At 33.5% G+C, this 13,595-nt stretch overlaps 1 protein-coding gene across 1 annotated transcript; it reads right to left on the bottom strand.

Annotated features, from left to right (window-relative positions):
* Positions 1–6,510: 6,510 nt before the first annotated feature.
* LOC107484152 (LOB domain-containing protein 36-like) lies at positions 6,511–7,461 on the bottom strand. Its single transcript, XM_016104794.3, has one exon. The coding sequence runs from the start codon at positions 7,459–7,461 to the stop codon at positions 6,511–6,513; it is 951 nt and encodes a 316-aa protein (XP_015960280.3).
* Between the last annotated feature and the right edge of the window lie 6,134 nt (positions 7,462–13,595).

Here is a 13,595-nt window from a genome sequence, read left to right as displayed (position 1 = left end):
GGTACCAAGGGAGGTCTTATGGAAGGTTTTAGAAAAGAGGAGAGTAAGGATCGCATATATTCAGGCAATTAAAGACATGTATGAGGGGGCCACAACTAGTGTGAAGACTCAAGGTGGTGTGACGGAGGAATTCCCTATTGGTATAGGATTACACCAGGGATCATCCTTAAGTCCATACCTTTTCACATTAGTCTTGGAAGTACTCACAAAGCACATCCAAGAGCCTGTGCCATGGTGCATGCTGTTTGCCGATGATATCGTCCTTATGGGAGAGTCAAGGGAAGACCTAAATAAGAAGTTGGAGTTATGGAGAGAAGCTTTAGAAGTGTATGGTCTGCGCATAAGCCGTAGCAAGATGAAATATATGGAATGTAAGTTCAGTCTGAGAAGGGAAAAACCCAATATAGAGGTGAAGATTGGAGAAAACATCCTAAGAAAAGTTAAAAGTTTTAAGTATCTTGGGTGTATCATACAGGATAATGGAGAGATTGAACAGGATGTAAATCATAGGATCCAAGCTGGTTGGTCAAAATGGCGGAGTGCATCTGGTTTTATATGCGACAAAAAAGTGCCTTTAAAACTTAAAGGTAAATTCTATCGCACCGCCATAAGACCGGCTATGCTGTATGGTACGGAGTGTTGGGCGGCTAAAGGGGAGCACGAACATAAGCTGAGTGTGGCAGAGATGAAGATGTTGAGATGAATGAGTGGTCATACGCGATTGGATAAAATAAGGAATGAAGATATAAGGGAGAGAGTTGGAGTAGCACCTATTGTGGAAAAGATGGTTGAATCGCGTCTCAGATGGTTTGGACATGTGAGAAGAAGATCAATAGAACATCCAGTCAGGAGGGTGGATGAGATGGAAGATGGACAAAGGGCGAAAGGCAGAGGAAGACCTAAGAAGACCATCCATGAGGTGGTCAAACGAGATCTACATGTAAACGATCTCTCTGTAGACATGATACATGACAGAGCACAATGGCGTCGTTTGATTCATGTAGCCGACCCCACTTAGTGGGACAAGGCTTTGTTGTTGTTTGTTGTTGGAGAAAAAGTTTTGTTTCACAAATTTATAACCATTTATATTGGACCAGTATTAGGAAAAGAAAAAATAGAAACTATAGTAATTTATTGAAGTTTGTCCACTTACTTGCGAGACCCAAACATAAAAAATATCTTTTGGGCAACGTAATTACAAGTCTACTTTGCATTACAAGAACATAAAGAACAAAATTTAAAGACTGAAAGAACTCAAGAATATGAAAAGAACACCAAACTTAAAATTTTTAGAAAACCAAAAAAAAATTTTCGAAAATCAAAAGAAATCCACACCAGCTTAATGGACGTCAGAACTGAACTGGTGTAAGGTTATTTGGTCACTAGATCAATGGGTCATTGGTTCAATCAGTGAGTTACTGGTCGAACTGAAACAATTATATAAAATTTAATTATTTTTTTATTATAAGTACTTTTATTTTGTTTTTATAAAAATAATTATCATTTTCAAATTTTAATACTTTATTAATTAGTTTATATTTATTGTATTATTATATTATTATAGGTAAAAACTCGCATACAGTTGTTTTCATGTGAAGTTGATATTTAAGAACAGTTAGATGATTTAACAAGTTTGACTAAATATCATCTAAAATTTTTCAACTATTAACTTCATATGAAGACAATTGCATGTGAGTCTTTACTTATTATTATATACTACAAGTATTTATTGAAAAAATAATATTAATAGATATCATATAATCATAAAAAAAATTGTGATTAATAAATTTTTTTTATCTTTTTAATTTGTATATATTTAATAAAATTTATAGTTAAATAAAATATAATTAATTTTAAAGTGGGTGACTTTAAAATTAAAATAAATTGAATATAAGTAAAATAGAAGATTGATATATATATTATAATTTGTATATATAATAAGTATTGCAGTCTAGTGGTATAAATATCTTTTTTGTATCACTTGGGATAAGGGTTCGAAACCCCTAGAAAGGCATTTTGGAAAATTTGGAAGCATATGGAATACGTCTTCTTCCTATAAACTAGTCATCTCTTAGCCATACAAGATAACTTTAATTAAGAAACAGTACAAACTATTCTGCAAACACCAATCAATCAGGAAGGAAACAAAATTTCATAGGGTAAAAATAAAAGAAGAGCTTACACGGTTCAATCAGGTTACACTATTAGAGGACATGTGAATTATTGACCGAAACATAAAACTTATACTTATAATACAATAAAAGAAGATTATTACTACAAGTCCGCAGGACAAACATAACAACATAAGCATTTACACAAAATTAAACGAAGTTGGATTGTCATTAATTAAGAATGTCACTGTTCTTATAACCCTTCGATGCCAAACAAACATACAGATACGAAAGTGGTCCATCTTCAATGGAAAACATAGAACCATTTGGGGGCAACACAAAGTAAAATTCCACTCAGTTTCTCAACGACAACAAAAAAAGTTCAAGAAAAGCAACAATAAAAGTTTAAGAAAGAAACAAATTCTCAAACGAATACGACACCATCAAATAAATAAAGAATCATCACCAAATCAGCAAAAATGAATTCAAACCAAGAAACACATTATCCAGCCAAGAACAAAATAAACAAGGCGAAAACCAACCTTAATTGGAAAAATGAAGCACATACAAGTAGTAAAACGGGAACATTCCTCTCAAAACCGGTTTTTATACAAAAAAAAAAATTGATTTTTACACCTAAAAAATGTTTTTCACACAAAAATTAATTTTTTTACATGTAAAAACTCAAATTTTTATCTTTTTTTTAATTAATTTTTTAATCTAAAAATTATTTTTTTTAAATAATACAAGTAACGTGTAAATAATAAAATCTCTTCCATTGTAAATAATAATTACTTTTCTAAATTTTTGCTGGCAACACTTATCAATACACTAAAAGCAAAGAAGGTATAAGGCACATTAGGATCATACCCTTCATTTTCAATGGCACTTCAAAAGGCCTCTTCAATGATGGAAATTTTCTCCTGAACTAAAGAAGATGCAAATTCCAATAGCATCTCCAAACTATACAAGAAATTTACTGTTGATATAATTTCATTGAAACTAAAAAATGGCATTGCAACTGCTATAATTGTTGACACCAATATCCTCCTCAAACAAACCAACATAAACATAAGCATTCGCATAAACATAAACATAAGCAAATTTAATCATATATGAAAAAATAAATCTAATATCTTTTTGTTCTATTTCCGCATTTGAACACTTTTAAACAGTATTGACATTGAGCCTTATTTTCATCATCAGAGAAAGTAATATAGAAGTTGAATGCTTTATAGACTCTGACATGAGAACATCACGATCGGCTACCACATTCTGAATAAAAAACCATAAAATCTAATTATTAAATACTTCAACAAAACAAAGTTCTCAAGCACAAATCCAAATTCAAACAATATATACATATACTTTGAAACCGATTGTAAGGGCATACAAAATTCTGATGTTCACAATATATACAATATATGTGCTAATGCCTAATGGATTACATATACATTATATTTTTTGTTATTAAACTCCTATTCCTAAACTACACATCAATTGAACATGATCAATCAATATTCAATATAAGTGACAAATAATTTTCTATCAAAAGAACACCGTCTAAAAATAGATAACTATATACTTATAGCAATCTTAACAAGTACAAACAAGCTCAATTCAAAGTGCAAATTTGCCAACAACCTTGACACATAAATAACACTTTAATATTTAACTATTTCCTATTTAGGGGAAGATTGTGACAAAACCAAAACAAAAGGTGGTTGCTTTGAAGTGAGCATAACGTTATCAAACATCAATTTGAAGCTACAACAGTGTTAGGATTGGAATTCACAACACAAAATTCAGATTTAGTGTAACAAGGCTTAGAAAAATAAAAGAAGGTATGAGATAGAGAATTGATTATTATGAATGCGATTACAGCAGTAGCACTCCCTTCCTTCGAGTCCAGGGAATAGACTCACTCTATTCCTCCCACTTCTCCTATATCCTATTGCGTCGTAACTAACTCTTCTCCTACATTCCTAGTGTATCTCTAGTGTACTCCTAGTGTACTCTCACCCTCATTTTCCCATATGGTAGTCCTTAGCCCAAACAGGGGCCTTCTTCTCTCTTCCACTTTTAATTGGGCCTTTTTCTATTATTCCTTCATTTGAGACTTCAGAACTTTCACTTGGATTGAGTTGTGGAATTGGATCTGGATCCGGGTCAGTGCTTGCAACAAATAGGATTACCGGTGGACGCATTCGAAGCGCTCTGGGTTGTTCGCTGGGAAGTACGGTGCGAAAATGCACTCCGGTGTGCACTTCCGACGAAGGAACTTGCATGCCGCGCATGGTGTAGGCGTCGATGACATTCTTCTTTCTTTTTTATCCTTTTCTGCGTTGTGTTTCTGTGTGTTTACTCGGTTGCTTTGGTGTTGTTTAAATAGATAGAGAGACCCTTGTGCTCACTGCTCAGCATCTGATATCTTGTACTCTCCCGCAGATTTCTTCGTGGTTACTTTTTTAGGATTTTTTTCTATTATTGGATGATCTGTTACCTGATTCTTAGCTATTGCCGTTGTGTTTGTTTGGGCCGAGGTTTATGGTCCACATCAGTTACTATTATTGTTTTGTTTCGTGAAATAAAGAATATGATTTGAAATTCAATTTACCTAAATTGATGAACAAAATTATCGATCAAATCTCATAACTATACGAGTTTGTTGAATTTTATTAGGTGCTTTGAGTGCAAATTATAATTCTTAGACTAATGTATTAATTAAATGACAAATTATTAACGAGTATTTATAATAAAATCATTTTAGTATATGTACATAATTAATTAAAAAGAGGAAACCATTTTATTTGTTCCTTGCTTACCCCATATATCTTTTCTCTTAGTGCTTAAACTTTTCATGATCTGCAGGGTGTTTAGTCTTTTATAATGGATGTCATTTGAGACAAATGGTATGAAATCGTTAACGTTCAAATAAACACGGTCTAATTAGTTGTGTTTTCGAAGTAGAATTATAACACTATTCTATAAAGAAGATTTATAGTTATGGTATGTAGTTCATACCTACTCATAGTTCTACTGATATGAGCGCATCATTTCTATTGAACTTTGTGTCTTTGTATGCTGAAATTATTCTTCATTATGATGCATATCCTTTAACACTGATTTGATTCTTCACTGGGTATACATTAGTTCCAGAATTTTCTACAGCAAATCAGTTGCAGAAGCAGTTTTTCGATAAAGTACATCATGAATCATACTTTAACTTTTTAATGATTCATTTGGTATTGATAACTTGTTATGATGGAAGTATTCCTAATCAAATTGGATTAATGGTTTGATGGTTTCCTTCCGTGTTTGTTAAATATTGTAAATTTGTTATTGATACTGTGAATTTAATGAAATTAATGTTTAATTTTGCTAGGATTGATTTCAGTATATTTAGATCATGTGCAAGTAATAATTGTTGTTGGCCAAAAAGCTTTCGATATTTAATAAAAAATTGGTTGAAATTTGGTTAGAACTTAGAACTTTAATTTGTTGTGATATTTATTGGCTAGGTTATAAACTATATAGAAGGTTAATACGATGAACGTTGGGATTGAGTGCCTTGCAGGTTTTTCTTATATAATTGTTAACTATTATTCTTAGGTTGATTCATTGGAAAACCAAGTCTTTTATTATGGTCTCTAATTCGATAGTGGTTATGAAAATTTTTGTAATGTAATAATTTTGTGAAAAGCATGTGCAAAAAGCAAAAAACTCTGTGTAACTTAAGCACAGAGAAATAAATTCTTAACAATTCAGATATCTATCCACTATTGCATGCCTAAGTTATATTAAGGTAATCATGATCAACTAACCCAAATAAACCTTACCTGGCAAGGAATTAGATACATTTGCATACTATCATTTAATTAATATGACTGAGAATGTATGAGCGTAAACCAGTATCATAGAATAACACAAAGGAAAAAAAATTGAAGGCATACTGCATACCTAACATGAATGAAAAATCAAAATCTTTGTTTATGTAGCATGCATGGCACACACATGCATGTCAAGTACATCATCAAATTGACAAGCTCAAAAACAAGAGGAGCAAGCCAATGGTAAAATCCTTCAATTAAGTCTATCACCAAAAGTAAAAAGAAAAAAGAAAAAGAAAACTATCATCTTTTCTGCTCATTACAAACCAGCAATCTATGCATTAATATTATCATTATTCCGATTCCATGACCAGTAGCCACCAGCTTCCTCAACTACTTCTTGCTCTCTCGCCTGTTTATTATTATAAGCAAAAGCCACAACTAACTACCATCAATATCATTATCCTATAATCAACCCAAAAACACATACAATAACAAAAAGAACATACTTAGAATTAAAACTTCTTTGGCCAAAAAAAAAACCATTTAGCTGCAGAAAATCAGAAAAATCATGAAGAAGGGCCGACACTCTTACAGTCCTCACTCTCTGACGGTTGTTGTTGTGATGGGAGCAGAAATTGCGCCTCAACAGGATAGTGATGACGATTTGCAAGACCAACATAATTTTCCCCTACTCCTCCATGTTGTGGTGGTTCTTGTTGCAACTGATGGTGATAAGTTCCACCACTGTCAAATGTCCCCAAACCCAAACAAGGTGTCAGCTCACCTCCTTGACCGCCTGAATGTGCAGCCATCTGGGCAAAAACTCCATTTCCACGGCCATCACCGTCGGCTGTGACAACTGAAACCGGACTTCCAGCTGCCACAGGTTCAATCCCAGTAGCAGCGTTGTATCTTAGATACTCCTGCTGCTGCTGTTCATAGTTTCTCACCATCATGTCATGTTGCTGTTCCAACAACTCGCGCTGCTCTGGATTCAGGTCGGCATTAGCATTCATTGGTCCATTATGCTGCACAGAAGATGGTGGCATCAAAGACTGAATAACATTTGGGCCGTAAGGCGGGCCGAAAAGAGCCGCAGACGAAGACGGCGGCTTTCCTTGAGGGTAAAGTGGGAGCCCTCGAATTCCGTGAGGGGAGAACGGACCCTGAATGCCTTGTGGGTTGATGTAGGCGCTGAGTTCGCTCTTGGCGTGGAGGAGGTCCATTTGTATTTGGTGCAGGCGCTGTTGGAGGATGACGATGTGTCTGACGCACCCGTACACTGGGCTGTCGAGGCGCGCCTCCGCCTCGAACGCAAGGGACGTCACCGCATCTTCCCGCTGGCAGGGGCTAAGATCGTTGAGGATCTTGCCGATGTTGCTGGCTCCGAAGACGCGATGGACGCATGCGAAGCGCTGTGGGTTGTCCGGTGGGAAGTATGGTGCGAAAATGCACTCTTGTGTGCACTTCCGACGAAGGAACTTGCAGGCCGCGCATGGCGAATTCGTCGATGACATTCTCCTTTTTCTTCACTCTTCCTTTTTTATTATTTTCTGCATACAATTGAGTTTCGATTGTGTTACTGTTATTGTTTGTTTCTTCAAATAAAGAAATATGATTTGCATTGCAAATTAAAGAAATTGATGAACAAAGTTATAGATCAAATCTCATAACTGCAGGAGTTTGTTGGGAACAACATCAGGTTAAAAGGATTAATAAATATATTTTTTATTTTTTTTTAAATACTATTTTTAGGATAAATCATAGATATAAACCAAATGGAAATATATATTACACAATTCTACCAAATTCAAAAACGTTATAAGAATTTTCTAGAAGGACAATTTCATGTAGTTTGAATGAGGTTCATTTTAAAGCAATCAAATTCAAATTACAAGTAATCAACATAACTAGAATTGGACCAATTTCAGAGGAAATTTGAATTACCTTGATTCGAACTACATACGTTTTGTGATATAATTTCTAATACTCTTCTGCCCATTTTTTTATTAAAAAATTAATAATTGAAAAATTAAAAAATTTTATTAAAAAATTAATAATTTAAAAATTAAAAAAATATGTATAACTCATGATATATAACTCAAATTTCATGCATTTTATTACTTTTTTTTCAAAATATTTTTCTTTAAGCTCAGTGAATATTTCATGAAATTTTTCTTTTTTAAAAAAAAATAAGTTTTTAAAATAGATGTAAACAATAAAATAAATAACTAAACTAGAAAACAAGAAAATTCTACTAGTGATCATGCTAAAGCAGGAATAGAAAATAGGAAAATAAAAAATGCTTGAAGGACAGAAGATAAGATAAGGCAAGGGATAATGAAATTTAACCACATTAGTTATGGTGGTTGCTACTCCTTCCCCAGGCTGTGTTCTATGAAGATGATTCACCTTCCTTTGATAATATTGATGATAATATAAATCGAGAACTTGCTCTACAATACCAAACTTAAAATTTTACTTGTCCCCAAGCAAAGAAAACTGAAAATGGGAAAGGACATGAAGAGCACACAAATGAGCATAAAGAAAACGATAAAAGTGATAGAAGTGGAAGAAAAATTTAAATTTAAAACTCTTTTTTTTTTTCCTTTTTTTACCTCCTCTGTGGCGTTAAACGTCCAATATAGACGTAAAACGCCCCAAGAGGACTAAATTCTCCCAAGCAAACGTCCAGCTTGGATGTAAAATGCCCAAATGCTCACATCCCCCCTTGGCGCTAAATGCCAGCGCCATCAGGAGTATCTTCTAGGGTATTCTATTTTTATGTCTAAGTCTTCCTGTCCTTGTTCTAAGCGCTGTACATGATCACAAACATTAGAAAACCTAAGAAAACTTTAAAAATTAATGAAAAATAAAATAAAATAAAACCAAAATAAAAATGAAATAATCTAAATGATACTTATGGTTGGGTTGCCTCCCAACAAGCATTTTTTTTTACTGTTACTAGCTTGACGGTCATTTCCTTCAAGGAGGAAGATAGTCATAGAGGCTTAAATCCTCAACCCTTGCTGGGAGCTTCTCCTACGCTCTTATGGATCAGCTTAATATGCTCAAGAGATAGGATCATGTTCACTGTATGAGGCTGGATTGGATTTGCAGTGAATACCACCCTCATCCTTGGTGAGAAGCTTTTAGTAGGGATCTTTTTATTCCTCCATCCCCTAGGCATCTCGCTCTTGGGACCATGACTGGCGTTTAGCGCCAGATTTGGCAGTGATTCCAGAAGAAAAGTGTAAACTATTATATATCGTTGGAAAATTCTGAAAGTTAAATTTCTAACGTCGTTAAGACCGTGTAAATTGGACCTATGAATCTCATGTTATGCTAGTTGGAGTGCAAGGAGGTCAGGATTAACAGCATCTACTATCCTTTCTTTGTTGTTACACAAAACTCTGCCAAATTCGCCCGAAATTCACTTAAAATCGTAAAAACACCAAAATAACTCAAAGTAGCATCCAAAGAGGATTTTTGCTGTAAATATAATAAAAATTAATAAAATATAATAAAAAACAACTGAAAAATGTTATGAAAAAGGGTATAAAATATTTATGTATCAGTAGTTAGCGAGATTCAATGAGGGGAATCGTCAATCAACCCATTCGGACCTCTTTGGATTGTCATTCTATGGCTCAAATCGGTATTCGAACCTCAACTCACTGTCCCTTATGAGTTTTCCAAAACTCCTCTTGAAGGCATTTGACTGTTTACTCTTTTATGATCGAAATCAAAGGGTATGTATTCTATTGATGCATTTTGTCATTTTATTAAATAACTCATTTAACATAAAAGACAACAATGATTCTTCATATCATCCTAACCCACTGTCAAGTCGAAAGAGCACTATGGGTTACCTCCATTCTCTCTCCAGCCTCAAATCGAAAACCCAGAAGCCCTTGATAAGCTATGGTCGAAAACTTTAACTCCTCAAGTCCTTCCTGTCGAACTTCCGCATGAGTTGACCATGGCTTTGAAAATAAACTTGTTACTTATTCCCCACAATATGTGTCGAGGCAATTTAGTTTGGCACATGCCTTTTGTATCAAATTCCTGAAACGAACACAATTGTTAGTATAATGTCCAGAAACTTGATGAAATTTGCAAAACTTTTTATTTCTAATTTTAGGAATAGATAGCATTATTTTTCCTTCAGGAAGTATAAGCTATTTATCGTTTAACAGCATGTCGAAAATCTGTTAAGCTTTTCTTAGGTCGAAAGAATAATTCTTTCCTCCTAACAAATGAGTCTTTTCTTTTGCTGAATTAAGAGATCGACACATATAAGGAGGTCCATCTTTTAATTATGCAGTAAAAGCAGATTCACTGTTCAACTCTTCTTCACTCATGCAGTCAACGTAGTTAACCTTTTTATTTTCTTTTGTTCGACCCTAACTCTTCTTTTTCTTTATTTAACTTCTCAATTTTCTGAACTTTATCAACCAACTGAGCCAGGTCAAAAAATTGTTGGTTTACCAATTTCTTTCGAATATTGAAACTGAGCCCGTTGATAGAAATCTTGACTATTTCTGGTTCAGAAATAGGTGTGAAACATTTATTTCTCGTATTCTTGAACCGGATAAGATAGTCATCGATTGACTCAGTTTTTTCTCTATTTACTATGAACAAGTCGGACAAAGTCACCTTCATTTCTCTCCTAAGGAATTGATCATGAAAACTTCTTTCTAATTGAACCCAACTATGGATCGAATTAAGTTGTAAATTTGAAAACTAAGTGAAAGTGTTCTTTGTAAGTGAAGAAGAAAAATATCTCATTTTCAAATATTCATTATTCGCCAATTCGCCTATTTCGACTGAATATCAAGTGATGTGCTTTATAGTCGATTTTCCACTTTTTTCAACAAACTTTGTAAGAGATTTAGGGGTTTTGACTCCCATAGGGAGTTCATCCTATAAAACATAATCTAAAAAAAAGGGATATAAAATAAGGTTGATTGTCACCCCAATATTCAATCCTGCTCGATTCAAGATTTGCTCGACAGCTTGAGTTATATTTTGACTATAAGCACGAGAAACATTGTTTGCTCCGGCTTTGTTCAATATCTTTAGTTCTAGTCTCTAATCATCAAACATGATATTAAGTTCCAATCTCCTGGTCTCAGTTCCGGTCTCTGCAAACAACCGCAACCTTAGAAAATAAAACAGAGTATGACATACATAAATATCCTAAAAGCTATATGTAATGGAATAATGAACGTTAACCACACCAAGATGCTTGTGAATGAATAATTTTTTGGTAGGGTCGAGGTTTTGTCTCGCCTGTTCAATGCCTAAATAATGTGGGGAGACCCACTTGATTGTAAACTCTGTTTCTCAATGGGAACATATCGGGGCATCAAGCTCTTTGATGATTGTCGACAGCCTTGAATGATTTCGTCCATGAAACACGTATGCTGACTATACACAATTAAGAAGCCATATTTGGGCTCATTCTCAAATAACGTCGAGTTATGAGTAGTCAATCAATGCGTGAGATTATGACCTACATAAGACAGATACACATTATGTTGTTTGATGTGTATTCTTCATGATTTGCAATTTGCATATATTCTTTGTGACTGTGTTAACTGTTATGTGCTTGATTCTTTATTATTATGCTATGTGATTTCTCTATGTTTGTCTATTATTACTGCTATTTATTTACTGAGATTGTAGATTGTGGTATAATTAAAGAAAGACTAAGATTATGCTAAGCTAGGGACACGAGACTTTGAACCTAGGATCAAACTAGTATACGCAGGAATGATTAAACGCTAAAGCTTTGTACTAGAACCAATAATTATCACAACCTTTTTTTGTTGGTACTTTACCGGAAACCATAGGTTCTCACCCTCTTTCCTTCACTGTTTCTATAGATGGAACTAACGGTAATGTTCGCTGAACACTAAGACTGTTTTTTGCTACAACCTAGACCACAAAGTATGTTTAGCGTTTTGAAAGACACCTAATACCATGTAAAGCCTTCAAGACTATAGTGTTTTTTCTTCTGTTTATTAGCATTTTTCTTGAGAAATATGATTTTACTATTTTTTGTTAGTCTAATAGTAGACTAAGGGCTTTCTGAATGATCTTGAACTTAGGGTGTCATATGTTCATAACCATAAAATGACTCGATAGTAACACCTAACGATTAGCATTTATAATGACATGATAAAAATTGGGTCGTCACAAAAAGTCCCATTTCTAGTATTTTGATAATCTATTTATAGAAATCTTCTCTGTTTAGATTTGCATTTCTTGGAGGTTAAGCTTATTTACCCATGTTTAGGCTCTTTTTGATAATCAAGCAATTTCACCTACCATTTAAATCTTTTTGGGAATTACAAAATTCTACCCATGTTCTGAAAAGTGATTACTTCTTTAAATACCAATTTTTTTCTCCACATTAGGCAATTACATCTAGACTAGAAAATTAAGCATATATTTTTTTTTTAATTGTAGGCCTCTGTCGTCTTCAACTACCCCCAGTGAACTATCCACTTCATCAATTTTGGCCAAGTGTTGCTTCAACATGTTTTCGATTCCTCTTCTCGAGTTCTTGATTCCTTTAACCTCTTCTAGACCTCTAAAGTGCTTGTTCGACTCTTGTTACGGAACCTTTGGATCTTACTACAACTACCTTCCTCTTTTGACATTAATCTTCTACATTCAAATTCGAGATTTTTCTTCCTTTCTTTTAATCTTGATATGAGCTTGTGCTTCTTGGTATGATGTTAAGATGAACCATCAAGACTCCATACCATGTGCTTTAATATTCTAGAGCTATTTTGACCTTGCTCATGTTTGGTCAAAATAAACTTCCATACCAACAATTAAAAATGATGTTTTGTTTTTTTTTTTTTTTGGAGTGATTTATTTGTATTTTCTTTCTCATAAAGTTGTAATACGAAAAGATGTATATGTAATTTCTGCTTTAGTTTCATTTTATAATTTCTTTTTCAATAGATTTTTCATTACCTTCTACTATTTTTACCTAATTTTTCTTAATCAGAGAGTATTTTATTAGACTTCTAATATTTGTTCAAGAGATAATAATACAGTCCAAAAATTTCCATCACTTTGTTTTTTTTTTTTTTTTTAATATTACACTATAATGCATACACCTTTCTCTTCTCATGGGTTTCATATAATCACTTCCTAGTTCCTAGTGATAGCTTGGATTCGAATCCGGTACACTTTTCAGCAAAACGTATATACCATTAGTCACCAGAATAGGTCTAGTGCGACAAACCTCTTTTGTTTTTTGTTTTTTGGTCGGATGGATTGAACCGTTTTTAATTCTAGGCATCGCACTCTCACACACATATTTAAAGGTTCTATCTATTAGTTGAACTTGAACACCACCAAAATTTAAACTCGGATGTAACATATTAAGCCACTCAACTGAAGCCTCACTTGCAGACCTCATTTGTTAGAGTCAAGATAAAAATAAAGTTTTTAACGAAATAAAATTCTTTTTTTATTCTAAAAAACTTTTTAAACATGTTAAAACGATATATATTTTCTTGAAAAGACATTCGAAATAGAGAAAATAAAAAATTCGCTTCATACCAAATTTATTTTATTACTTAAAAATTAAAATTTTTTATTTAATTATAAAATTAACATGGCATTT

This window comes from Arachis duranensis, chromosome 1 (genome assembly GCF_000817695.3).
Source record: "Arachis duranensis cultivar V14167 chromosome 1, aradu.V14167.gnm2.J7QH, whole genome shotgun sequence".
In the NCBI taxonomy this organism is placed as follows: Eukaryota; Viridiplantae; Streptophyta; class Magnoliopsida; order Fabales; family Fabaceae; genus Arachis; species Arachis duranensis.
Note: the sequence above shows the minus strand (reverse complement) of the source record. Positions and strands in the feature narration are given on the sequence as shown.

Bases quoted from the DNA above. Each gene is read 5' to 3' on its own strand.
- LOC107484152 (XM_016104794.3), bottom strand. From the start codon at position 7,461: ATGTCATCGACGAATTCGCCATGCGCGGCCTGCAAGTTCCTTCGTCGG.